The sequence below is a fragment of the Myotis nattereri genome (assembly GCF_964212035.1).
Source record: "Myotis nattereri genome assembly, chromosome: 10".
Taxonomy (NCBI): domain Eukaryota; kingdom Metazoa; phylum Chordata; class Mammalia; order Chiroptera; family Vespertilionidae; genus Myotis; species Myotis nattereri.
The window spans coordinates 24378141-24404363 of NC_138085.1; the positions used below are offsets into that span (position 1 = coordinate 24378141).

Consider the following 26223-nt stretch of genomic DNA (forward strand, 5'->3'; position numbering starts at 1 on the left):
CTGCCCACATCAAGTCAAGGAGTTAAAAATCCTCCAACACAACCTGACATGCACATATTTAAATCACCTTCTTTCTGATGCACTAAGGTGACCCGCAAATGTGTGGCCACCAGTGCACAGCGCCAGCTGGCACCCAGGCATGCTGATCAGCCACAGTCTTGTCTCATGATGGCGCGAAGCAGAACACATTCTCAGATTCGGAGCCTGTGGGATGCCATGGAGGAGGCACCAAGGAACCCACCAAGAAAGCATGTTCTGTCCACCCCGAAGGGCGGAGCTGGTGAGAACCATCCCCTGCCTTTTCAGCCGCACCTCTATATGGTTAAGGATGTGGATGCCATGACCTCCCCAGAATCTTCTGGAACAAAAGTCCTTGGATTCCGTGACAGAGATCATTTGTGCATGTACTCAGAAACAATATCACAGCAATGTCTGGATTAGCCAAAATTCATTCCACAAGGCAGCATACCTACCATCCGGGTCTTTAAAGGTCAAGGTGATGAATTTGCTGGCCACCATGAACATGAAAATCACCCAAAAGCATGCAGCCAACAGAAGCCACTGGTGGTGCATGTTGTCAAACATCAGCCATTCAGTAATTCTTCCTGGAAAACAAGTGGAGTGCTCCTGCTGCTTACAAATACATCAATTAAACAAATGATCAGAAAAACAATAGGGGATTCCAGTTAACAGCATCAGTACAAATATTTTTTTAAAAACCTTTTATTGATACCATGGGTATTTTGACTTAGTCTTTAACTTAATTAATTATTAATTATTTATTATTTATTTATTTATTATTAATTATTAATTAATAATAACATCTTGATTTGGTAATTAAGTCAAAGGTAAAACACCTGGATGGGAAGGAGCCACTTCTCTCTGCTTAGGAACTTGTGATAAAATTTTACTTTTGCAGATTTGCCTCTTGACTGCTTTCTGGGTCAGACTAACATCTAAATGTTTCCAATTTCCTGTGCTGAGGATCGCCATCTGCAGGAGGCTGTGCGTAGTGTCATGCAGAATAAGGAAGCTGAGCACACCCAAGGCCACAATCATCTTCTGCGAGGCAGTCCTGTCAGGCCAACCTAAAACTGCTCCCACACCCTCAACATCTCCCCTGTGCCTTGCCTCACCCTGCCTGTGAAGAGTCGATTTGGGGTTCAAGATGACCACCACTGCACCTCTTTGCAGGTACCTAGCACTTCATGCATCAAAATGTTTCTCTTACCCAGCGCCCGCCAGGGCCTAGAAGCAGGTGGGCAAGAGGAGTCCTGCCCAGGGCTAGACCTTCGAAGAGGGCAGAAGCCATACTGGGCATCACAAGCAGGCTGCTTAGAACCCTGACTTCCCGACGAGATGTAGCCACGCTTAGAGAATCTGTACACAGAATCTGTACACAGGAGAAATGAACATCAAAACTTCTGTCTCCATTCACTTACCTGCAAGGGCCAGTGCAGAAACTGGGGGGTGGGTGTTTTTCATGCTTTCGTTGCCCAGGAGGGATGCAGGTCACACAAGTCTCACTCTGCTGCAGGAGACAGATAAAGAACCAGGAAGTCAAGTCAGTTCTCAGCAAGAGAGACAAACATGCATGTTTCATTTCACCTTTAACACAGCGCTTCTTCAAGCCAAACCAAGCCCTTTAAAGGGGCCATGCTGGCTGGGCTGGTTTCTGCCCGATGGCTGAGGGCATCCATCACTCGCCAGTGGTGAGAACTGGTCCTCTCAGCATGTGTTGATGGCAAACAGCTTCAGAGAGCTTCTAAACACTAGATGGGACGGAGCTCGGGGTGGACCCAGGGGATCAACTCTCCTCCTTGTTTCAAAAATGTTTACGTCCTAGACCAGGGGTGGGCAAACTTTTTGACTCGAGGGCCACAATGGGTTCTTAAACTGGACCAGAGGGCCGGAACAAAAGCATGGATGGAGTGTTTGTGTGAACTAATATAAATTCAAAGTAAACATCATTACATAAAAGGGTACGGTCTTTTTTTTCAATAGTTTTATTCATTTCAAACGGGCCGGATCCGGCCCGCGGGCCGTAGTTTGCCCACGGCTGTCCTAGACTCTCACTGGGACCAGGCATCTGAAACCCAAATGTCCCCCACCATGTGGTTATCCAGCCTACACCTCACGCCCTGCAGCGGGGAATTCACCACCTAACATGCAGCCTTTCGCAGGTGGCTTGTGCATCGCCTTCTGTCTTCCTCAGCTGCCGTTCATTAGGCCCATTGTGCTTCCTGAGGCCCCCAAGCAGGGGACCAAATTAAACAGATTAAGCAAAAACATAAGACACCCAGTTAAGTCTGAATTTCAGAGGAACAACAAATAAACTTTTTAGTATCAATATATCTCAAATAGTGCATGGGATATACTTACACTAAAAGAAGCTATTTGCTATCTCTCTGAATTTCAAACTTAACCAGTGTCCTGTATTTTATTGAGCAACACTACCCAACAAAGGGAATGCCACTCCCTCTCCACCTGCTTGAAGCCAGCTGGCCCTTCCAAGCCGAGTGCCCTTTCTCCTCTGTCATCATCTTTTGAGACAGCACTGCAGAAGCCAGAGAGACCTGGCTGGGAACACCACTCACTGGCTCTGGGACTTAGCAAGTGACTTCGCCTCTCTGAGCTTGGCGTCCCATCTCTGCGACCAGGCCTTCCTTCCAGGTGGTCATGGGATTAAGTGTACCTACCTGGTTTGGAGCAGACCCCCTACAAACGGGAACTGGCCGACACCTCAGCGCCCTGTGCCTTTCTGATTTAATCAATTACCCTTCTAAGGGTGGTGGTGGGAAACTGTTGTGACAGGCTGCTCTGCCCCAAGATGAAAGGAAAGGGAAGGCCAGACTCAACCCAGGCGACTCAAGCTACTAGCCCTTCCTTCTAAAGACAAGTGAGGCAAAGACTGTGCCCAGCGGTGCAGGGTACCGCACTCCTGAGTCCACTAAGCTTGTCCTTCCAAGACAGTGACACTCAGTGAAGTCCATCCCCATCGGCGGATGCCCCACCGAGAAACCTCAGCTGTAGCCTTTTCCAACAGAGGCAACGAGGATAGTGTGGACTGGGGAGTGAGTACAGAGAAAGGAGACAGGAATTCAGCAGGTGGTATGCAACCTAAGCAGAGAGGCATCTGCTCCTGTGCACTGGTTCTCAGGACGAGTTAGAGGCGGAGGAAGAGGGCCGATGCTGAATGGCCTGGAGCTTGCAGTCCACGCTGTGCTAAGTGCCGTAGGCAGTGAACACAGACGAGGGAACCCTTCACATATGCACACACACTTCCACTGCACAGCAGGGATCACAAAGACCTCTTCACTGCCCACTCTCAGCTTCTTGCTCTGAGACCCTGTGTACCTCCTGGGTCTCAGGCCCTCGCACCAACCCAGCATCAGGCCCACCCCCAGGAGGTTTTCATGGTTTAACTTTCCAATGGGAACTAGGTTTTTGAAGGGGTCTAATTTGAGTCCACCCAACAAGCTCACCTCTAAATCAAAGCAGGGAGATCATGAAAATGAAGAACACATCTGCTCTCCAGGAAGCCCAGTGGCTTAGGGATAGCATTTTCCATCTGGCAAGTTGTGATGTGAGACATGCATGATCCTGAAGCCATGCCTGCCTTCCCAAGTCTTGGGTTTTCATTTAAAGTCAGGAGCACCTTGCTTCTTCCACCCAGGCCTGGGGCAGGGACAGGATCTGTTCTACTCTCTTCTTCCCTGAGCTGGGTGGCTGGGGATTAGTCAACGATTAGCTCTCTGGGCCCCATTTCCCATCGATAAGGATAAAACAGCCACCTGTGTACTTTCCCGTGTGCTGTGAGACAGAACCTGCCTCCTCAAAACTTGTATCACCTGCCCAGCCAGCAGGGCTCGGTGGTTGAGCACTGACCCAGAAACTAGGAGGTCATGGTTCAAATCCTGGTCCGGGAACATGCCAGGTTGTGGGCTCGATCCCTAGTAGGGGGCATGCAGGAGGCAGCCAATCAATGATTCTCTCTCATCGTTGATGTTTCTACCTCTCTTCCTCTCTCAGAAAACAATTTAAAGAAAAACTTATTTAAAACAAAGGCTATAGTAAGAGACAAAGAAAGACACTACATAACGATAAAGGGCGCAATCCAACAAAAGGATATAATCCTTGTAATCATGTATGCTCCCAACATAGGAACACCTAAATTTTAAAAGCAAATTTTGATGGATGTAAAGGGACAGACTGACAGTAACACAATCATAGAAGGGGACTTTTATACCCTATTGACATCAATGGGTAGATCTTCCAGACAGGAAATCAACAAGGAGAGTGTGGCCTTAAATGGCACACTAGACCAGATGGATTTAACTGACATCTTTAGAGCATTTCATCTCTAAGCAGGAGAATATACATTCTTTCCAAGTGCACACAGAATATTTGCTAGGATAGACCACATGTTAAGAGACAAAACAAGTATCAATAAATTTAAGATTTCTGAAATTATATCAAGCATATTTTCTGACCATAATAGTTTGAAACTAGAAATCAACCACAGGAAAAAAACTGAAAAACTGAAAAAGACATGGAGGCTAAATAACATGGAACTAAACAATGAATGGGTTAACAATGAGATCGAAGAAGAAATCAAAAGATATCTTGGGCCCTGGCCAGCATGGCTCAGTGGATAAAGCGTCAGCCTGCAGACCAAAGGTCACAGGTTTGATTGTCTGGGTTGCAGTTTGATCCCCGGCCCTAGTCAAGGCATGTGCAGGAGGCAACTAATTAATGAGTCTTACTCACTTTCTCTCTCTGTCTCTCTCTCTCCCCCTCCCTTTCTTTTTTCTTCTCTCCCTTCTACTCTAAAAACTCAATGAAAAAAATAGCCTTGGGTCAGGATTAACAAACAACAAAAATCAATGGAGCCCTGACCGGTTTGGCTCAGTGGATAGAGCATCGACCTGCGGACTGAAGGGTCCCAGGTTCGATTCCGGTCAAGGGCATGTTCCTTGGTTGAGGGCACTTCCCCAGTAGGGGGTGTTCAGGAGGCAGCTGATCGATGTTTCTCTCTCATCAATGTTTCTAGCTCTCTATCCTTCTCCCTTCCTCTCTGTAAAAAAATCAATAAAATATATATTTTTTAAAAATCAATAGAAAAAATATCCTCAGGTGAAGATTAGCAAATTACAACAAAAAAGATACCTTGAAACAAATGAAAATGAGGACACAACAACCCAAAATCTGAGACACATCAAAAGCAATTCTAAGAGGGAACTCCATAACATTTTAGGCCTACTTCAAGAAACAAGAAAAATCTCTAATAAACAATCTAACTTCACACTTAAAAGAACTGGGAAAAAACAACAAACAAAACCCAAAATGAATAGAAGGAAGGAAATAATAAAGATCAGAGCAAAAATAAACAAAATAGTCTTAAAAAATAATACAAAAGATCAATAAAACCAAGAGCCAGTTCTCTGAAAAGATAAACAAGACTGACAAACCTTTAACCAGACTCACCAAGAAAAAAAGAGAGAGGACCCAAATAAATAAAATCAGAAATGAAAGAGGAGCATTAACTACTGACTCCAAAGAAATACAAAGAATTGTAAGAAAACATTACGAACATCTATATGTCAATAAATTGGACAATCTGGAAGAAATGGATAAATTCCTAGAAACATACAATCTTCCAAAACTGAATCAGGAAGAATCAGAAAATATGAATAGATAAATCACAACTAGTGAAACTGAAGCAGTAATAAAAATAAATAGATTAAAAAAAACCAAAACACCAACAAATAAAAGTCCTGGATTGTATGACTTTACAGATAAATTTTATCAAACACTCAAAAAAAACCTAATACCTATCTTTCTCAAACTATTATAAAAAAGTCAAGAAGTGGAAAGACTCCCAAGCTCATTTTATAAGCCAGTTTATCCTAATTCCAAAACAAGATAAAGACACTGTAAAGAAAGAAAATTTTAGGCCAATATCCCTAATAAACATAGATGCTAAAATCCTCAATAAAATATTAGCAAACTAGATCCAGAAATATATTAAGAAGTTCATACACCATGACCAAGTGGGATTTATTCTGGGGATGAAAGGTTGGTATAATATCTACAAATCAGTAAGTATGACACATCATCTTAACAAAAGAAAGATAAAAATCACATGATTATATCAACAGATGCAGGAAAGTGCTGGATAGAATCCATCATCCACTTATGATCAAAACTTCAGGAGAATGGGAATAGAGGAAACATCCCTTAATGTAATAAAGACCATATATGACAAACCCACAGCAACATCATTCTCAATGGGCAAAAACTAAGTGTTTTCCTTAGGATCTGGAACAAGACAGATCTTATTCAACATAGTACTGGAAGTCCCAGCAACAGCAATCAGACAAGAATAAATAAAAGGCATTCAAACTGGAAAGGAAAAAGTAAAACTGTTATTATTTGCTGATAACATGATACTGTATGTAGAGAACCCTAAAGATTCAACCAAAAATCTACTAGAATTGACATATGAATTCAGTAAAGTAACAGGATACAAAAGAAATACCCAGAAATCAGTTAACATTTGTATACACCAATAATGAACTATCAGAAATGGAAACTAAGAAAAAAAACCCATTTGCAATTGCCTCAAAAAAAACCCAAACAAACCAAGGAATACATTTAACCAATTTAAAAGACCTGTTCTCAGAAAATTTTAAGGCACTGAAGAAAGAAACTGAAGAAGATACAAATAAGTAGAAGCATATACCATGTTCATGGACAGGAAGAATTAATGCCATTAAAATGTCCACACTACCCAAGATTCAATGCAATTATAATCAAGATACCAATAGCGTATTTCATAGAACTAGAACAAATACTCCAAAATTTTATATGAACCACAAATGACCCAGAATAGCCACAGCAATCTTGAGAAAGAACAAAGTTGGAGGAATCATGCTATCTGATATTAAACTATAGTATAAGGCCATAGTAATCAAAACAGAATAGAACTGGCATAAAAACAGACATATAAACCTATTGAACAGAATAGAGAGTCTGGAAGTAAACTAACATCTTTATAGTCAATATTTACAAAAGAGGCAAAAACATACAATGGGGTAAAGATGGACTATTCAATAAATGGTGTTGGAAAACTTGGACAGATATTTGCAAAAGAAAAAAAAAACACTAGAACACCTCCTTATACCATACATAAGAATAAACTCAAAATGGATTAGAGATTTAAATGTTGGACCCAAAAACATAATAATCCTAGAAGAAAACATAGGCAGTAAAATCTTGGACATTTCTCATAGCAATATTTTTCTGATATATTGCCTTGGGCAAGGGAAACAAAAGAAAAAATAAACAAATGGGACTACATCAAACTAAAAAGTTTTTGCACAGCAAAGGAAACCATCAATAAAATGAAAAGACAACCCACTGACTGGGAGAACATATTCACAGACACAGTTACATATTAATAAATTTGGCTTAATATCCAAAATTTACAAGGAAGTTATAAAATTCAACATCAAAATAACAAATAATCCAATTAAGGAATGAGTAAAGGACCTGAATAGACATTTCTCCAAAGAGGACATACAAATGGCCAATACACATGAAAGGATGCTTGCAGTCACTAATCATTAGAGAACTGCAAATTAAAACAATGAGATATCACCTCACACTTGTCAGAATGGCTATCATCAATGAATCAACAAACTAGTGTTGGTGAGGATGTGGGAAAAAGGGAACCCTAATGCACTGTTGGTGGGAATGCCGATTGGTGCAACCACTGTCGAAAGCAGTATGAAGTTATCTCAAAAAATTAAAAATAGAACTGTCTTATGATCCAGCAATTCCTCTACCGGGAATATATCCAAAGAAACCCAAAACACTACTTTGAAAGAACAGATGCACCCATATGTTTTTTGCAGTGTTATTTACAACTAGAGGCCCAGTACACAAAATTCATGCATGGGTAGGGTCCCTAGGCCTGGCCGGCGATCAGGGCCGATCAGGACCTTCCTTCATTCCGCACCACACCTTGGTGGTCAGCGCATATCATAGCGAGTGATCAAACTCCCAGTCTCCCAAACTCCCATGGGGACAATTTGCATATTAGCCTTTTATATATGTATATATGGAAAATCTAAGATTTGGAAGCAGTCCAAGTACCCATCAGTAGATGAGTAGATTAAAAAGCTGAAATACATTTACACAACTGAATATTATTCAGCCATTAAAATCTTATCTCTTGCAACAGCATGGATGGACCTGGAGATTATTATGCTAAGTGAAATAAGCCAGTCAGAGAAAGACAAGTACCATATGATTTTATTTCTATGTGAAATCTAATGAACAAAATAAACTAACAGGCAAAGTGGAGACAGACTCATAGATATAGAGAATAGATTGACAGCTGTCAGAGGGAAGGGAATTTGGGGCGGGGGGGTGGGGGGGGAGTGGCCTGGGATTAAGCAAAAAAAAAAAAAAAAGTGAAGGAATTAAGCAAAACAAACAAACAAAAAACCTCATAGCCTCAGAATGAAAGGAGGATGAGGGGGAGTACAAGAGGGCAAACTTGGAATAAATGGTGCTGGAAGGAGACTTGACCTGGAGTGGCCAACACAGAATACAATATACAGATGATGTAATGTAGAATCATATACCTGAAACCTATATAATTTTATTAACCAATGCCACCTCAATAAATTCAATTTAAAAAAAGCAGTAAAACATTTTTAGAAAAAATGAGAGCTGTTAGGACAACTTAGGAGAGTTGAAAGACACTTTAGCAGACACCTTGCCCAACTTTCTACCTAAGACTTTCCAAACTAAGTATTTTAATATGAGGCCTCTTTTCAACTTCAAAATTATTTCTTCAGTCTCCACATGAGAACAGTTATATATTTAATATCCATTAACTGAGACTAGAAAACAAGCTACTAGGGTTTCAGTATTACTTGAAAATAAAATTATATTTTATAAGTCACTTTAATAGATATGGAACTTAGAAAATAAAGAATGGAAGATTAATAAATCCTGCAGAAGTTCAAAAAATATTTTTGAACTGTAAATAAAACTCTATGCCAAAAGGTGCGCCAATGATGGGCCCAAAGTGTCAAGATATATCAGTAAAAAAAAAAAAAGAAAGAAAAAGTTGCAGAACTGAATGTATGATCCTATTTGCTAAAAAACTGTATATGCATGAATGTGATTATATACACATGCAAACACACACATATATATATGCACAGAATAAATTATTGAGGGTGAGTGGAGTCATTTTTTGCTTTGTACGATTTTGTATTTTAAAAAAATTTTTGCAATAAGTACATATCCATCCTACATAATAGAGAACCATGCAAATTAACCATCCCTCCGCTATGCTCAAGCCACACCCACAAGACAATAAGGAGGGAGTATGCAATTAACCCAACTAAGATGGCGGCAGCCACGGAGCTGGAGCAGCAGGAGGCTTGGGTTGCCCCCGGCGATGGAGGAAGTCAAGCTTCCCACCTGCCCTGGCCAGCCCTGGGCTTCGCTCAAGGAGGCACTGAAAAAAAAAAAAAGAAAGAAAGAAAAGAGAAAAAGGAGAGGCTGGGAGCTTGGGTCGCCAAGGGGCGTGGCCAGCCTGAAAACGGCCATCAGCCCCTCACCCAGGCTGGCCAGGCACCCCAGCGGGACCCCCCCCCCCCCGAAACCCTAAAGGGGCTGTGGGCAGCCTGAAAAAGGCCCTCAGCCCCTCACCCAAGCTGGCCACACCCCCATGGGGTGAGGGTCCCTACTGGGGGGCTTGGCTAGCCTGCAAACAGCCATCAGCTCCTCACCCCGGCTGGCCAGGCACCCTGAGGGACCCCTCCACCCTGAAGGGGCTGTGGCCAGCCTGCAAACAGCAATCAGCCCTTCACCCAGGCTGGCCAGGCACCCCAGTGGGGACCTCCACCCTGAAGGGGGTGTGGCCAGCCTGCAAACAGCCCTCAGCCCCTCACCCAGGCTGGCCACACTCCCATGGGGTGAGGGTCCCCGCTGGGGGGCTTGGCTAGCCTGAAAACGGCCCTCAGCCCCTCACCCAGGCTGGCCAGGCACCCCAGTAGGACCCCCACCCTGATCCAGGACACCCTTCAGGGCAAACCAGCCAGTCCCCTCCCATGCACCAGGCCTCTATCCTATATAATAAAAGGGTAATATGCAAATTGACCCTAACAGCAGAACGACTGGGAATGACTGGTCACTATGACACACATTGACCACCAGGGGGCAGACGCTCAATGCAGGAGCTGCCCCCTGGTGGTCAGTGTGCTCCCACAGGGGGAGCTCTGCTCAGCCACATGCCAGGCTGATGGCTGCCAGCACAGCGGTGGTGGCGGGAGCCTCTCCCACCTCCTCAGCAGCGCTAAGGATGTCTGACTGCAGCTTAGGCCTGCTCCCCGCTGGCAAGTGTACATCCCCCAAAGGCCCCCGGGCTGCCAGAGGGATGTCTGACAGCCAGCTTAGGCCTGATCCCCCAGCCAGCTTAAGCCAGCAGGTGGACATCCCCCGAGGGGTCCCAGACTGCGAGAGGGCACAGGCCAGGTTGAGGGACACCCCCAAGTGCACAAATTTTTGTGCACTGGGCCTCTAGTTTTATAATAACAACCAATAAAATATAGAAAATGCCAACTATATACATGTACCCTGTTGTCTTTATTTCTGTGGTTTAATTTTTTTCTGTCTCATTTCTAACAAATTCAGTTTACTTACCACTTTGTAAGGTATGATAAATACTTTCCTTTCTGGGAAAAACTCATATGAAGTGGCAAAGTCAGTATGTATCTGAATATTTAGTAAATACATCTCTATCATCATTGTTTTTTAGTTTTTAAAATATGTAATATTTAAAACATAAAGTACAGAGGATAACATAACAAATATCTGTTTATGGACACTCAGCTCTAATAGTTTTGTTGTACTTATTTGAGTTTTTTAAAAGGAAATCAAATATACAAATAAGGTTGGCACCTCTCTATGGTCCTGCCTGGTCCTAATTCCTTCCCTCTCCAGAGCCACCCCTCAACCTGGGTGATTACACTTTTACATCAGAAACTGCTCCTTTGATAGACACAGCAGCAGGGGCTTAGGAAGGTGGTCTTCCCTGCCCAGATAAAGGAAGGCAGACTGGGGAAGGTGGGAAGGTGAGTTTACTTGGGACCTGCAGGGAGATACTGCTCTACGTAAGGATGCTTTCATTGCGTATGAGGACACAAGCCAGAGGAAACGCCTGGCATGGGGAGATGCACAATTATGAAGCACTTACTCTTTTATCTTTCTCATGGTATTGCAAGAAAATTCATAAATTGTACACAGACTCAAGTGAAAAAGCTGTCAAGGTAAACTGGCTAAAAATTTAGATAAACTGAGATTTGTTAGGGGGGGGGGAGAGAGAGAGAGGGAGGGAGAGAGAGAGAGAGGGAGGGAGAGAGGGAGAGGAACATCGATGTGAGAAAACACTGATGTGAGAAACATTGGCTGCTTGCCTTCCGTAAGTGCCCTGACTATAGATCAAACCTGAAACCCAGGCATGTGCCCAGACTGGGAATTGAACCAACAACCTTTCAGTACACAGGACGATGCTCAAACAGCTGAGCCACTCCGGACGGACAACTGCATACACTTTTTTAAAAAATTACATTAGTCCATGTGACTTTTCAAAAAATATGTTTTTATTGATTTCAGACAGAGAAAGGGAGAGGGAGAGAGGGAGAGAAATATCAGTGATGAGAGAGAATCATTGATTAGCTACCTCCTGCACACCCCCTACTAGGGATCAAGCCTGCAACCCAGGTATGTGCCCTGACTAGATATCAAACCATTACCTCCTGGTTCATAAACACTGAGCCACACTGGCTGGGCTGCATAAACTTTTAAAGGACACAACCTAAAAATAATTATATTTACCAATATCATCATATAAGGCAGTGATGGCGAACCTATGACACACGTGTCCGAGGTGACACGCAAACTCATTTTTTCAATTTTTCTTTGTTAAATGGCACTTAAATATATAAATTATCAAAAATATAAATCTGTGTTTTACTATGGTTGCAAATATCAAAATATTTCTATATGTGACACAGCACCAGAGTTAAGTTAGGGTTTTTCAAAATGCTGACACGCTGAGCTCAAAAGGTTCGCCATCACTGATATAAGGTGTACCCACCCATCCAACAGAACAGCAGGGATACTACACTGAGTCTCAAACCAAGACACACACACGGTTCGTGTCTTATGGAGCCTGCAGTCTACTGGAAAGACCCACATGCAAAAAAGAATCTATCCAAGAAGTGGCATGAGGCAGAGGGACGTGCTGTGAGAGGACAATACGAAAGGACATGACCTGGATGGAGAGATGGGGACAACACAATTACCTAAGGAGGTGAAGGGGTCGGGTTCCAGAACAGGGGAACAGCATGAAACTAGGTCCAGAAGTAGAAGGGTGCAAGCTGGGGGCCCCTGGGTAACTGAAGGAAGGCCATGTGGCTGCAGTTTCCAGAGCTTGGTTATCAACGAGCCTAGGAAGATATGGTCAGATAATGCTGGGCCTGAGAGAGCTGTTACAGAATTTGGTTTCTACCTCGTGAGCAATGGAAAGCCACTGGAAGGAGTAATGCATGAGATGAAGGGGGATAATATTGAGATACACCTTAAATTTTGAAAGCATTTCTCTGGCAGCACAAAGATGTAAAGTGCAACTGTCCACTTGGCCTCCCTCCAGTCTCAAGGCATTTCCAACAATGGAGCAGGAATATTCTACCGGGCACAGCAAGCCCAGGTAAGTGTTCCACATCACACATCATCCTCTAGATGCCTCAAACCAGAGAATGAACCAGTAAGATCCACAATATACAACAGGTTAGGTCTTTATAAATTCTAAAGAATGGCATGTCCAGTTAGCCATGGCATGTTTTTGCATTGTGATTGCATGCATTCTGAATCTAGACAGCTACCTAATAATGTCTGACTTTATGTTTAGGGCAGTGGTTCCCAGCCCTGGCTGTACATTAGAATCATCTGGGCTTTAAAAACATATAGCAATGCCCTGGGCCCCAAGATCACTTGAGCCAAGACAAGACAAATCTCTGGAGATGGATCCTGGGCAGGTTTTAAAAGCTCTGCCCAGGATTCCAATGAGCAGCCTGGTCCAGGCCCTCAGCCCCTCTCAACTTTAGATGACCAAAGGAATCCGCTGGGGAATCTTGTTAACCTGCAGATTCTAGGCATTCTAACATAATAGATATTTTCCTAACACCCCTTTGCAGTATAAGGAAAATTGGTAGCAAAAGAGTATCTGCCAACTAGAGTCTACTGATGATCTGAATTGTGTCAGAGCTCTGTAAAAACAGCTTAAAATTAATTAGAATCAAAGACCTCCACCACTGTTTTTCAGCCCTCCCATCTGTAGGTAACGGACTGTGTAGAATTAGGGTTTGGTCTGACCTTGAAACAATCATGATAATTTGACCCAACTCTTTAGACAGAAAGAAAGGCATTCCAAATTCCCTTCACCAGCCCCTCTGAGCCCATGCCAGAGTCTGCACTGTTTCCTTGAATACACATGTTCTCCATGGAATTTACCTCCTGTCCAGGAGGACACCCACAAGGCTCACTATTGCTATCTGCAGAGAGACTGGGCTTGACACAAGCAGTCCTTCCCGTGGCTCTGCCAAGGGCTGCGGCTGTCCTTGCAGCCTGGTGACAAATGGCCTTTAAATTCCCTGACATTTTCTGTAATTAACTCTCCTTTGTTCAAGGAGACAAGACAACTCTGAGAGTGGCTCTTGCAGCTAACAGTGGCAACCCTGAGTGTGCCCCAGGTCCCCTTTGGTCATGGTGGGCTGCTCTGAACAGAGCCCTCCAGACCCCGAGGACTTTCCTATTTCCAGTCATTAAAGGAGATTTTCACGTGACAAGGTGGCAGGGTCTAAACTGAGTCACAGGGTTGGGCTCTTTAAAACCCATAAGGCGGAACCTAAGATCTTACTGGGAAAGCAGGGGCAGAAAACCAAGAACATAACTGAACATACAAGAAATCCTAGTGTGTGTGTGTGTGAGTGTGTGTGTGTCTAAACTAAAAGAAAGCACACATTTTACATGTTGGTAATTACTAACAATGGGTTTGGTACTACAGGCACACCTTGGAGATATTCTAGGTTCAGTTCCAGACCACCTCAATAAAGTGAGTACTGCAATAAAGCGAGTCATAATCTCTTTGTTGGTGGAGGGTCTTGCCTTCAAATTATAAAAAACACAACATCTGTGAAGTGCAAAAAGCAAAGCACAATAAAATGAGGTATGCTTGTATTACCATCTTTGGGTGCAAATTCTCCCTTCCCTACATTTTCAAAATGATACTTATAAACCCATTTTGCTCAGCTGCCAATCACATTCCTGCCCATGGCTCCGCGCCCCCCCCCCCCCCGCCCCCGCCGCCCGGTGTTTGTCACCCAAAAGCACAAAGCCTTTCTGAATTTGTGCTGAAGAGCCTGACTCCCACCTGCCATGCTCCACTTCTGCCATGCACATCTGCTTATTAAAGGCTCTGAAAAGTCCTGTGGTATAAGCCCATCTAACTGTTTAAAACAGCTTTTTCCCAAATGTCATTCATTCAGCAATATTTACAAAGTGCCAACTCTAGGCCAGGAGTTCTTCTAGGTCATGGGGATATGTAAGGAAATACATACTCCCTGCTCTCACGGTGCTTGGTGCTAACAGAGGATGACAAGACATAAACAGAGCCATTAATGTATAGGATCACACCTATGTGTAGGGCACTCGGTGCCACTGATAGTAACAAAGAAGAGTAAGGGACAGAGGGAAAGCCTCTAGTAGGGTATGATGCTGAGAAGAGGCAAAGCAGAGTGAGGAGACAAATAATACAGCCACCTGGATGAAGAACTTGGCTGGATCCCAGAATCCCAGGAGCAGCAAGGAGACCCATGTCCCTCGTGGACTGAACACCAACGAAGAATCCTGTCAATGGCCCTTTACTAAGATGGAAGCTCCTGGTCCCCATCCCCATCACACACAAACCCCAGGGGAAGGACCATGTGTCTAATGTTCAGTTTCTAAAACATTCTCCCAAAACATATCTAGACACTAAAGTAAACTGTACAAAAATAATCCAGTAGTGCACAAGAAACTGATAACCCTGGGAGGACTCGCAGGAAGAAGGGAAACTAGACAGCTGAGGGCTAGAGCAACGGGGGACATTCTACAAAGAAGTCAACCTTTTCAGGCCTTTGAGTTTGAACTAAAATGTATTACCTAATCAATAAAATTATTAAATCACAACTTAATAAAATAAAACATTGCATATGATCATAACATATATAAAGTTCTATTACGATAACTGTGATTTTTAGATTCATAGTTAGGGTTTCTCTCAGTCTAAGTTCAGAAATTTCCTGTGTCTACTTGGCCATCATTACAATTTACCATCTTAGAATGACTGCTCATCTAGTCACATCTGTCCTAACTCAGGACGGATATGAGGTTAAGCCAGATTTTCATGAATAATAATAAAGAACAAATCATTAGCAAATACCTGTGTAGGGCTCACTGCATGTCAGGCACTCCTCTTAGCAAGTACTAAACTCAACTAATCTCCAGGCCAGGCTTGCTCCTATAATATTTAAGAAAACATTTCTTCAAAATATATGTGTACAAACTCCTATTGAGGAGTTTTAATGTTCCTGAAATCTCCACATGAGCAAGAAAGGAGGCAGTAAGAGTACAAAATGATGCAAATCTCAGCTAACTAGTGAGCGCATGTTCTCCTTCACATACCTTCTGAGGCCTGGGGTCCACATTTCCCAGCAGTATTTACTTTGCCCGAGGTTCTTGCTTCCTCCTGTCACTGTACAGGATAAATTTTAAAACCAATTAGCATCATTAAAAGCGACAAGATCAACTTACTTAACACAACTTGGTTTATACAAAGTGGTTAACCACTTTGATTATTCAAGTACATTTTCCACAACAGGTTTCTTATAGAGGTGGGTAATACTTGGATTTCTTGGTAAGTGAACAAGCATTCTAAATGTACCAACAATGCCAACTATTTAAAAGAATGACCTGCAATGTAGTATGAAAAGAGAAATATGTTTTGTAGCAAAAATAATCAAATCCTGTTATACCTGTTTTATATGTTTGATATTGGGTAAAGAATTCCTGTGTAAGATGATCAAAACTTCCAACGCAAGGTATTCCCTGGGTTTTGCATTTCTCCGAGCTTTAACACCCTAGCAAATTCTAGTCAAATGTCATATCATGAATAACCAGAAATAAGTAACACTCATGGAATTAGAGAGATTACAGATTTGACAACATTTAACAGAATTGTATGGCAAAATAAACAACTCATTTGACACACAATGCAGCCCAAACTGCCCGGGATGCATGTGGCACAGTCCAGCTGTGCTTCCCTCAACTCTTACGAACTCAATGTGAAAATTAAAAGCAGTTTCATGTTACGGAGATAAAAAGATTAAGCTTTATGTACTCACATCCAGATTCTTCCAGACCGGTATCGGGAGAAAACAGACTCTCTTGGCTGCTGCAATCTCTAAGGCCCTGCATTCACCTCTCTCCCTCCTTTCCATGTCTGGCTCCCTCCCACCTTCTTATTGTATAACCTCAAGGATCTGAAAAATGACCTGCCTGTAAATGCAGATGGCCTACGATATGCACTAATTCTTTCCTTTCTTTGTTCAGTTCTGTAAGCACTCCAGGTAAGGAAAGAATTTTTCTGTCCGGTATTTCTTTGAGATTCTTTTCTTCAGGGTCAAGAGCAAAGATGGAACGATTTTTCTTTTCATCTTAACCCAAGATGGACTATGTCCTCATTTTAAGGGGAAAAGGGAGAAGGCCACTTCTCTCTGTGTGTCTTTCCTCTTTCACCCAGTCACTCACTGAAAAGGTAAATGCTGGAGACCAGCAAGCCGGAGCTAGACTCAGCTGCCTAATTTGAAAAACGTCTGAGACATTTCTCACCCTGGCAGTTAAAACTGACCAGTACCCAACCCTCCGTGGCTCAAAGCCCCAGACTTTGGATTTTTCAGACAAAAACTCCTTTATGACAGCGCTCCCGCTTAGCGGTCCAGAACCTGGCCGCGCTGTTTTCTATTCACGGTGGGCCCCGTCAGCCTTGGAAACAAAAACGACAGCTTTGGAAGGCCCGGTTCATCTTCCCAGCCACAAGTGCAGAATTCATGCCTCAACCTCAACTTCTGACAGGCCTCTGGGTTGTCAAACGCGGAGCGGAGCGCACTCTGGGGCCTGGCTGGAGGGAGGCTGCATTTGCAACCTTCCCTTTCAGCTCACCCACCAAACTGTGCACTTAGGAAAGGGCGCACACGGCCCCGAAGCCCTGCATGCTCCCTGCACCCAAGAGGAACCTTTTCTTCCTCTTTCCGCCCGCAATTACTAATGCAAAATCTCAGCCCAGGATGAAAGACGTGACAGATCGCCGCGTGTCCATAATCCCAGCGAGCCCAGCATCCCGCGGGGAGGATGCCGCCTCATCGCCACAATGAACGCGAGGGAGGTTCTCCCCAGGAAACCCGCCAACTAGGAAGGTCCGCACGTCGCCAAACACTGGGATGCTGCTCGCAGAGAGAAGGCGGCTCGCCCCGATCAGTCCCCCCGGGTGGTGTGGGGGGCGGGTGTGAACGTCCGAGGAACCAGCCCCCGGCCGGGCCCCGAGCTCACCCTCCGCTGCGCCGGAGCGTTTCCGCGGCCCTTCCGCGAAGCTCAGCGCGGCCTCCGGGGCTGGGGGCCGAGGGCGCGGGTCCCGGCGTCCGGAGCGGGCAGCCCGCCCGCCCTCAGGTCCCCCGTGCCGCCGCGTCCGGCCCGGGAAGAGCCGGCCGCGGCGCCGGAAAGAGGAACCCCACGCGCCGGGCCCTTTCGGGGGGCGAGGCCACCACCGCCCCCCGCGGCCCCCGCGCGCCAGTACGCGTCGGTACGTGCCACCCGCGGGCTGGGCGCGTCCACACCGCCAACCCGACGTGCGCGCGCCGCCGGCTCCTCCGTGCGCGAACCCGCCGCCGTCCCACCGGGCGCGCGCCTCCGGACCCGGCCGGCGCGAACGCACAGAGGCCGGAGGTGGCGCGGCAGGGGGTTCCCAGCGACCTTGTCTGCCCGGATCTTCCTCCCCATGAAAACAAATTACACCCCAGGAAATTACCGGGACACGGGCGGCCACTTCGCGTCCCACCAGGTCTCCAGCCAGAACACAGGTTTGGTGTTTCAGAAGGGAAAAGCGCGCGCGCGCGCGCGCACACACACACACACACACACACACACACACACACACAAAACCCAAAATTGGAAAAATAGGTGCCTGCCAACATTTCCCAATCAGCCTGGCTAGGAAAAGCGGGGCCTCTGTTCTTTGTCCAACCTCCGCGGCAGCCGGTCGGGGGGGGGGGGGGGGGATGTCCCCTTGCTGTCAAGGTAGAGTTGATTAACAAACAACTGAGAAAGGCCCGCGAACAGTGCACAGTCCTGTGGAGTTGTAACTTTACAAACTCTAAAAAAATTTTTCATTTACAGTTGATATACAATAACATATTCGTTTCCGGTGTACAAGGTGAAGGGATTACAAAGTCCAGGTTGCTAGTTGTATCTTAACCTGCAGAAGTGGATGTGACAGCAGGATTTTAGAACCTGCTATGGAAGTCACTCCCAAAAGGGTTAGAGGTTTTATTGCCCTGGAAAAGGTAAAGTAGTTTTGTTTTGATCTAACCTACATGTTTGTTAACTACCTCACTATTCTATATCTATTTAGCAAACAGGGTAATATAGATATGTGCACACAAACACACACATTTTCGTCATGCATTCAAGAAAACAGGGTTTTTGTTTTGTTTTTGTCTACCCTGTTGGTTCCCTCCTCAATTAGTTAAATATATCAATGGGGCACGGTCTTTCAAGATTTCACTTTTTTAAAAAATATATATTGTATTGATTTTTTACAGAGAGGAAGGGAGAGAGAGAGTTAGAAACATCGATCAGCTGCCTCCTGTACATCTCCTACTGGGGATGTGCCCACAACCCAGGTACATGCACTTGACCAGAATCGAACCTGGGACCTTTCAGTCCGCAAGCCGACGCTCTATCCACTGAGCCAAACCGGTTTCGGCAAGATTTCAATTTTAATGTGAAATTTAAGCCAGCATAGCTTAAAACGGCAAGACGTTCTACTTGGCCTAAATATCAAGACATTCAGCCCTTTGGACACTATGGTCAGCCTGAGACATTTCCTTTCTTCTTGAGGATTTGAATGGGCCCACAAATATGGGAGAAGCACAGTAAGCAAAATTGGAGCTTAGATGTGACATGGAATATTGTGCAGGACTTAAGGGCCCAGTCTCTGGGAAGTAGACCTCTTGAGTTCAAACCCACATCTGTCTTGTGATCCTGTCTTCTTTTACCTTTCTCTGCCCCAGTTTCCTCATCTAGAAAATGGGATTATATGGTATTTACCTCAGAGTTTGCAAAAGAGTAGTGGAGATATTGCATTTGAAGTACATAGCACAGTTCTTCCCCAGTAGTGAACCTTACAACAAACATAAGCTACTTTCGTTATTATTATTTACTAGGGGCCCGGTGCACGAAATTCGTGCACTGGGTGTGGCGGGGGGGTGGGGGGGAAGAGTGTCCCTCAGCCCAGCCTGCCCCCTCTCACATACTGGGAGCCCTCAGGCGTTGACCCCCATCACCCTCCGATCACCTGATCGGCCCCTTGCCCAGGCCTGACGCCTCCGCCAGAGGTTTCAGGCTTGGACAGGGGACCCCCATTTCCCCCCCGATCACTGGCTCTGGCCTCCACCCAGGCCTGAGGCCTCTGGCCCAGAAATCATGCCTGGGCAGGGGACCCCCATCTCCCTCTGATCGCTTGCTCCACCCCCCGCCTAAGCCTGACACCTCTGACCCAGGCTTCAGGCCTGGGCAAGGGGACCATCATATCCCCCCAATCCCCGGCTCCGCCCCCCACCCAGGCCTGATGCCTCGGCCAGAGGAGTTGACCCTCATCACCCTCCGATCATCAATCACCGGATCGGCCCCTTGACCAGGCCTGAGGCCTCCGGCAGAGGTGTCAGGCCTGGGCAGGGGACCCCCAGCTCCCCGCAGTTGCAGGCTCCGCCCGTCCCTGCCCAGGCCTAACGCCTCTGGCCTAGGCGTCCGGCCCAGGCAGCGGGGACCTGCAGTGGCAGCGGGGGGGGGGGGGGGGGGGGAGCCGCGATCCTGGGCTTCGCTTTAGGCCCAGGCAAGGGACCCCTAGCTCCTGGGACTGCCAGCTTCGACCGTGCCCAGCTCCCATCGCTGGCTCCACCCCTACTTCCTGCTATCACTGGCCAGGGCAGCAAAGGCGCCTGATTCTCCGATCATGGCTGGGGGGCAGGGCAAAGGCGGCCCCAGGGCCGCCTTTGCCCTGCCCCCCAGCTCTTAGCGCCCCCCTGGGTTTCTGATCACTGTCAGTGACAGGGGGCTTCTTCTTGCTTTCCCTTTCGCCTCCCTGCATTGTGCCTACATATGCAAATTAGCCGCCATCTTGTTGGCAGTTAACTGCCAATCTTAGTTGGCAGTTAATTTGCATATAGCCCTGATTAGCCAATGAAAAGGGTATCGCCGTACGCCAATTACCATTTTTCTCTTTTATTAGTGTAGATTGCATTCCCAGGATGCTGTTCAAATATTAAACGATAATAGTTCTTTCCAGGGGCTTGCACTTTGATGACTAAGATAACTGAGTGTTTTTCTTGGGGTTTCCCCAAATTATTTCAGTTCCCTTTGTTGTTTCTATAAGTAAACTTCAGGAAAGTATTAGCAGTTAATCTTTATAACGGGAGGATAGTTTCTAAAATAGTGGTTCTCAAAGTATGATCTGTGGACCCCTAGAGGTTGCGATGTTAAAACTACTTTCATAGGACCTACAGAAGGCCAAGACAGATGGAAACATGTTCAAAGTCACTAATCATCCGAGAGATGCAAATCAAAACGACAATGAGGTACCATCTCACATCTGTCAGAATAGCTGTCATCAACAAATCAACAAATGACAAGTGCTGGCGAGGATGCAGAGAAAAAGGAACCCTTGTGCACTGCTGGTGGGAATGCAGACTGGTACCACCACTGTGGAAAACAGTATGGAGTTTCCTCAAAAAATTAAAAATGGAATTTCCATTTGACCCAGTAATCCCACTTCTAGGAATATATCTCAATAAATCAAAAACACCAATCAGAAAGGATATATGCACCCCTATGTTCATAGCAGAACATTTTATAATAGCTAAGATTTGGAAACAGCCTAAGTGCCCATCAGCAGATGAGTGGATTAAAAACAATGGTACATCTACACAATGGACTACTATGCTGCTGTAAAAAAGAAGGGACTCTTACCTTTTGCAACAGCATGGATGGACCTGGAGAGCATTATGCTAAGTGAAATAAGCCAGTCGGAGAAAGATAAATATCACATGATCTCACTCATTTGTGGAATATAATGAACAACATAAACTGATGAACCAAAATAGAGCTAGAGAAAAAACTATATTTTAGAATATAATAGAAGTAATCCTGTTATTTGCAGATTTTTAATATTTCCTATTCCTACAACTTTTGTGATATTATATTATGTTAGTATAGTTTTGGTAATATTATATTTTAATTCTTTTTTCTTGAAATATTAATTTTTATTGCATGTAACATTATTATACTTAAGATTTTTTTCTTGAAATAAAAAAAAATTCCCTGAATGCAAGGGAACAAAAGTGAAAAAACAAACAAAAAAAATACTATCACAATAATACTAGAATGTTAGTTGTCTTCACTATACAGGTATTTGCTCTGATGGTGCAAAAGTCTTGGTGGTAAAACTGTGACACTTAGCATGAATCCAAGCAGTGGAACAAAATTGACTTGGTAGTCACCCCCATACACTTAAAGTAAAAACAAACATACCAACGTGTCACAGAGGGAAGCCCCATTCAGAATGGAAGGGAAGGTGCACAGAGCACTCCTGCATACCCAGGTGTGGTGGTTGTCAGGAGGCAACGCTCTTGGGCGATGGTTTGCAATGCAAAACAGCTAGCTGCTTTTTTTAATGGAACATCACCATTTTACTTGAAAGAACTGACAAACTGATTCCACAAGCATGGGTATTTGGTAGTCATTTTCTCCCAAATGAATGAAATGAGCCTATCATTTCAAGGAAAACAACTGAGAGTGTTTGTCGCCAATGGTAAAATTCAGACTTCCAAGTGAAAAATCAGATTTTTGAAAAGACTGCATTTGCCACTATGAGTTTGACAACATCCCAATATTTAAAGATTTTTCTGATGAAATCAGTGGTCATACTAACAATCTTTTTAAAAAAATATGTGGTATACTGATAGACTGATTGTGGCAAAATAAGAAATATATACCTGGCCTTTTCTCCAGTTCATGACTGAGACTTCTAAAACCTTTGTAAAGTCCCAAATGATAGGAGTGACAGGATCATCCCTTGTTCTAATATTTGTTCTTTGTTCCTGACAAAACTCTCCTACTCTTTGGGTTTCTTGATAATTTTTAAAATATATTTTTATTGATTTCAAAGAGGAAGAGAGAAGGATAGAAACATCAATGATGAGAGAGAATCATTAATCAGCTACCTCCTGCATGCCCAACACCAGTGAATGAACCCACAACCTGGGCATGTGCCCTGACCAGGAATTGAACCCATGACCTTCTGGTTTATAGGTCAATGTTCAACCACTGAACCACACTGGCCAGGCTGGGTTTCTTAATAATTTTTAAGAACTGTACATGGGTTTGAAAACTGCTATTCTAAAATAACTGCTATTCTTTTACCAAATTCTTAATGGTAAAAGAAAAATATACCAGATTCCTTTACCCTCCATAACTGCCAAGTGTGCATCTTTAAAGTCAAAGCTAACAGTGCCTGAGCTGGAGGTGGCACTGGGGAATGACAGAAATTAACCACTAACCAAAAAGTATTGCCATCTGTTTGAACCAAACCTGTGCATTAATCAAATCGATACTTTTAGAAAAACCCAGATGCTTCCTATAGAGAGCGTGGGTTATATGGACAACCATCATCCCATGAGAGTAGGAATTTGCCATTTCATCTGAACATTCTATGGTATTGAGATTTTATAGAGAGTTCATTTATGTTACTCTCAGACCTAGCAGCTGCTTTCTCCAGCTCAGCCTTCAAGATGGGGAAATCTTTCGCCAATTTCATGTGCAAGGAGGACTTGCATCCCGCCTCCACATCCAATATCAAGAAAGTATGGATGGCAGAACAAAAAAAATTCTGTATAATAAGAGAGAAACATGTAAATTGACCGTTCCTCTGCTACACTCACCAGCCAATCAGGAATGAGTATGCAAATTAACCCATCAAAGATGCAGCTTGGGGGCCATGGCTCCCTCGGTCGCTCCTTTGGGGGGATGTGGCTCCCTGGGTCGCAGGGCGGAGAGCAGAGCAGGAGGGCCGGAGGCTTGGGGGGCCGTGGCTCTCTCAGTCGCTCCCAGTGTGGGGAGCACCAGGAATGCTGGGAATCTTAGTTCTGGTGGCAGATGGATCTCCTAGACACTAGAGCAGCCGTGGGCAAACTACGGTCCGCGGGCCAGATCCGGCCCGTTTGAAATGAATAAAACTAAAAAAAAAAAAAAGACCGTACCCTTTTATGTAATGATGTTTACTCTGAATTTATATTAGTTCACAGAAACACTCCATCCATGCTTTTGTTCCGGCCCTCCGGTCCAGTTTAAGAACCCACTGTGGCCCTCGAGTCAAAAAGTTTGCCCACCCCTGCACTAGAGCAAAGTAGCCTGGAGCAAGTTACTGTTGTGGTGGGGGATGGAAGGAAAGCAAAGGTGAGAGACATAAGTAAAATCAGAGTGTCTAGTTTAAATTAAAGGGAAGGTATTCTAAAACTTCCAGGAAATCTCCACCAATGAAGCAAAGAAAAAAAAAAGTCTCTATTATTCTGTGAGCAACAAACCAAACTGGGTTGGGGGGCGTCTCAGACAATTCGCTCATATGATTGCAAAGACAGACAGAAACACCCAGATTGGAGAGGGCTCCCCTGAGGGCTCCCAGATTGGAGAGGGTGCAGGTCGGGCTGAAGGACCCACCCCTCCAACACCCGCACCCCCCCCCCCCCCCCCCGTGCATGAATCTTGGTGCACCGGGTCCCTAGTCCTATGATAAGAAGAAACAAGAATTAATGAAAAAATATCTTAAAGAACAAGAATCATATGATGATAGATTGCTTATGGGAGATGAGCATATAAAGAATGGTCTTAATTTCATGTATGAAGCCCCACCAGGAGCTAAAAAAGAAAATGAAGAGAAGGAAGAAACAGGAGAGACGGAATACAAATTTGAATGGCAGAAAGGAGCGCCACGAGAAAAATATGCCAAAGATGACATGAACATCCACGATCAGCCCTTTGGTCTTCAGATTCGAAATGTGAGGTGGAGGTGCATTAAATGTCACAAAAGGGGTCATGTCAACACAGATCAGGAATTTCCTTTGTTTGGTCTTTCTGGAATCAATGCAAGTTCAGTTCCCACCCATGGCTCAGGACCATCAATGCACCCTTTGGAGCTAATAGCGGAGGTGAGAAACAGTGGGTTTGCACTGAAATGAAATGTACTCTGGAGAAACTTTACTGCAAATGATTCATCATAGGAATATGTTGCAAGTGAGGGTGAAGAAGATCCAGAAGTCGAATTTTTAAAGTTACGACCAAACAAAAACAGAAACTTCCCAGGAAATAGGATCGACTTGAGAAGGAAAACAAGAAAAAGAAAAAAGGTAGAAAAAGCTTCAGAAGAGTAGAAATAAACATAAACACAAATCTTCCTCCCCCTCTTCCTTCTCCTACTCTTCCTCCCCCTCTTCCTACTCCTCTTCCTTCTCCTCCTTCAGTGAGACTTCAGAAAGCAGCAGTGAGAGTGACAACAAAGAAAAAAAATACTAAAGAAAGAAAAACAAATGTTCAAGAAAGAAAAACAGTGATATGGGAGAAAAGGACAAGTCTATGAAGAGAAAACTTTATGAAGAACTTTCTAGCAATCACTGTAATAAGGAAAAAGTCAAGGAAGAGCCTAGATTTTTAAAACAAGAGAGTTCTAGGGAGACTAGCAAATGAAATTATCCTGATTTCGACAAAAAGTAGAGGAGCCATAACCACAGCCCAGAGAACAGAGGATCTGAAAGAAATGAGAGGAGCAGGAGAAGCCGAAGCAGAAGTCATAGTAGTTACAAGGAAAGGAAAGTAAGAAAATGGTCTTAGCAGAGTCCCAGTGAAGAGTGGAATACAAGAAATGATGCCAGAAGCCACGGCACAGATATATACAGAGGAGGAAAAATGGACAGAGAAATAAGCATACTAGAGTGACACACAGAGAATGAAGCAGTAGAGAGAATAGAGACTGCATGTGACAATTAGCTGGGAATAAAAATATCTCTTCTTATCATATACTTTTAGCAAGGGCTAATATGTACTATTGTCTTTCTAATAAAAAAGCTCTCTTTTAGTTTTCAATCTCTGTAAACTGCCATATCAAGGAAAAACTACATGAATCTCATAAAACTGAACTTTGCAAATATTTGTAAGTAATCTATTTTGGAGCTGTAAAAATATTTTCTATTGATAAGTATTTTTGTGCCCTCTATACCAGATTTAAAAAAAAACACACAAATACCATAAACTCTGGGGAAAAAAGATTTTATAAGTTTCTCTCCAGTTCTTTATTTTGAGTCAAACATGTATGGATTTGGAGTCCTTTGGCTTCGGTGCTGTAAGTGGACATTCTTTTCCTTCTTGCCTCTTCCCTAACTCTTGCTATGCCATAGAAAGGCTCCTCATTCTGCATGTCAGCTGGGGCAGGAGACAGTTCCCACAATACCCTTGTTTCTGATTCCATCTCAGTGGACACCAGCCACTCAGAGGCTTCCTTGGGGTTTCTTTGAAAGAAGTGGGTGGAAATTATTTCTCAGCCACCCTGGTTTTTAAAGCTAATGGTAAATTACTCACCGAGAGAGCATATCCCATTTCCTTTTTCTGATCCCACTGAAAAATTGCACTTGGCTCCTTTGATGGGCGTATGAGGAGATGCTTACCAGAGTTGAAATGAGATTTTGTCCAGGTTAAGGCTTTAGGAAAGCTGTGGTGGCC

General features: G+C 44.2%; 1 protein-coding gene and 1 pseudogene across 4 annotated transcripts in view; one reads left to right on the forward strand and one right to left on the reverse strand.

The window, feature by feature from the left end:
* CHST10 (carbohydrate sulfotransferase 10) overlaps positions 1-17955 on the reverse strand; it is a 38098-nt gene extending 20143 nt beyond the window's left edge. Inside the window, exons 1-4 of one of the 3 annotated variants that reach the window (XM_081100895.1) lie at positions 17734-17955; positions 15811-15880; positions 1443-1531; positions 474-605 (exon numbers count right to left, since the gene is read on the reverse strand). In XM_081100895.1, coding sequence (XP_080957021.1) covers positions 474-605; positions 1443-1485 — 175 coding nt within the window. In that variant the 5' untranslated portion in view covers positions 1486-1531; positions 15811-15880; positions 17734-17955. Of the gene's footprint in view, positions 1-473; positions 631-1442; positions 1532-15810; positions 15881-16529; positions 16594-17733 lie in introns of those variants that run through there. The other 2 variants (XM_081100896.1, XM_081100897.1) reach the window with 2 other exon arrangements.
* Positions 17956-23246: 5291 nt separating this feature from the next.
* LOC308526485 (corepressor interacting with RBPJ 1-like) lies at positions 23247-25504 on the forward strand (annotated as a pseudogene). The gene is made up of 2 exons: positions 23247-23366; positions 24237-25504. The product of its transcript is annotated as a corepressor interacting with RBPJ 1-like (transcript).
* Positions 25505-26223: the final 719 nt, after the last annotated feature.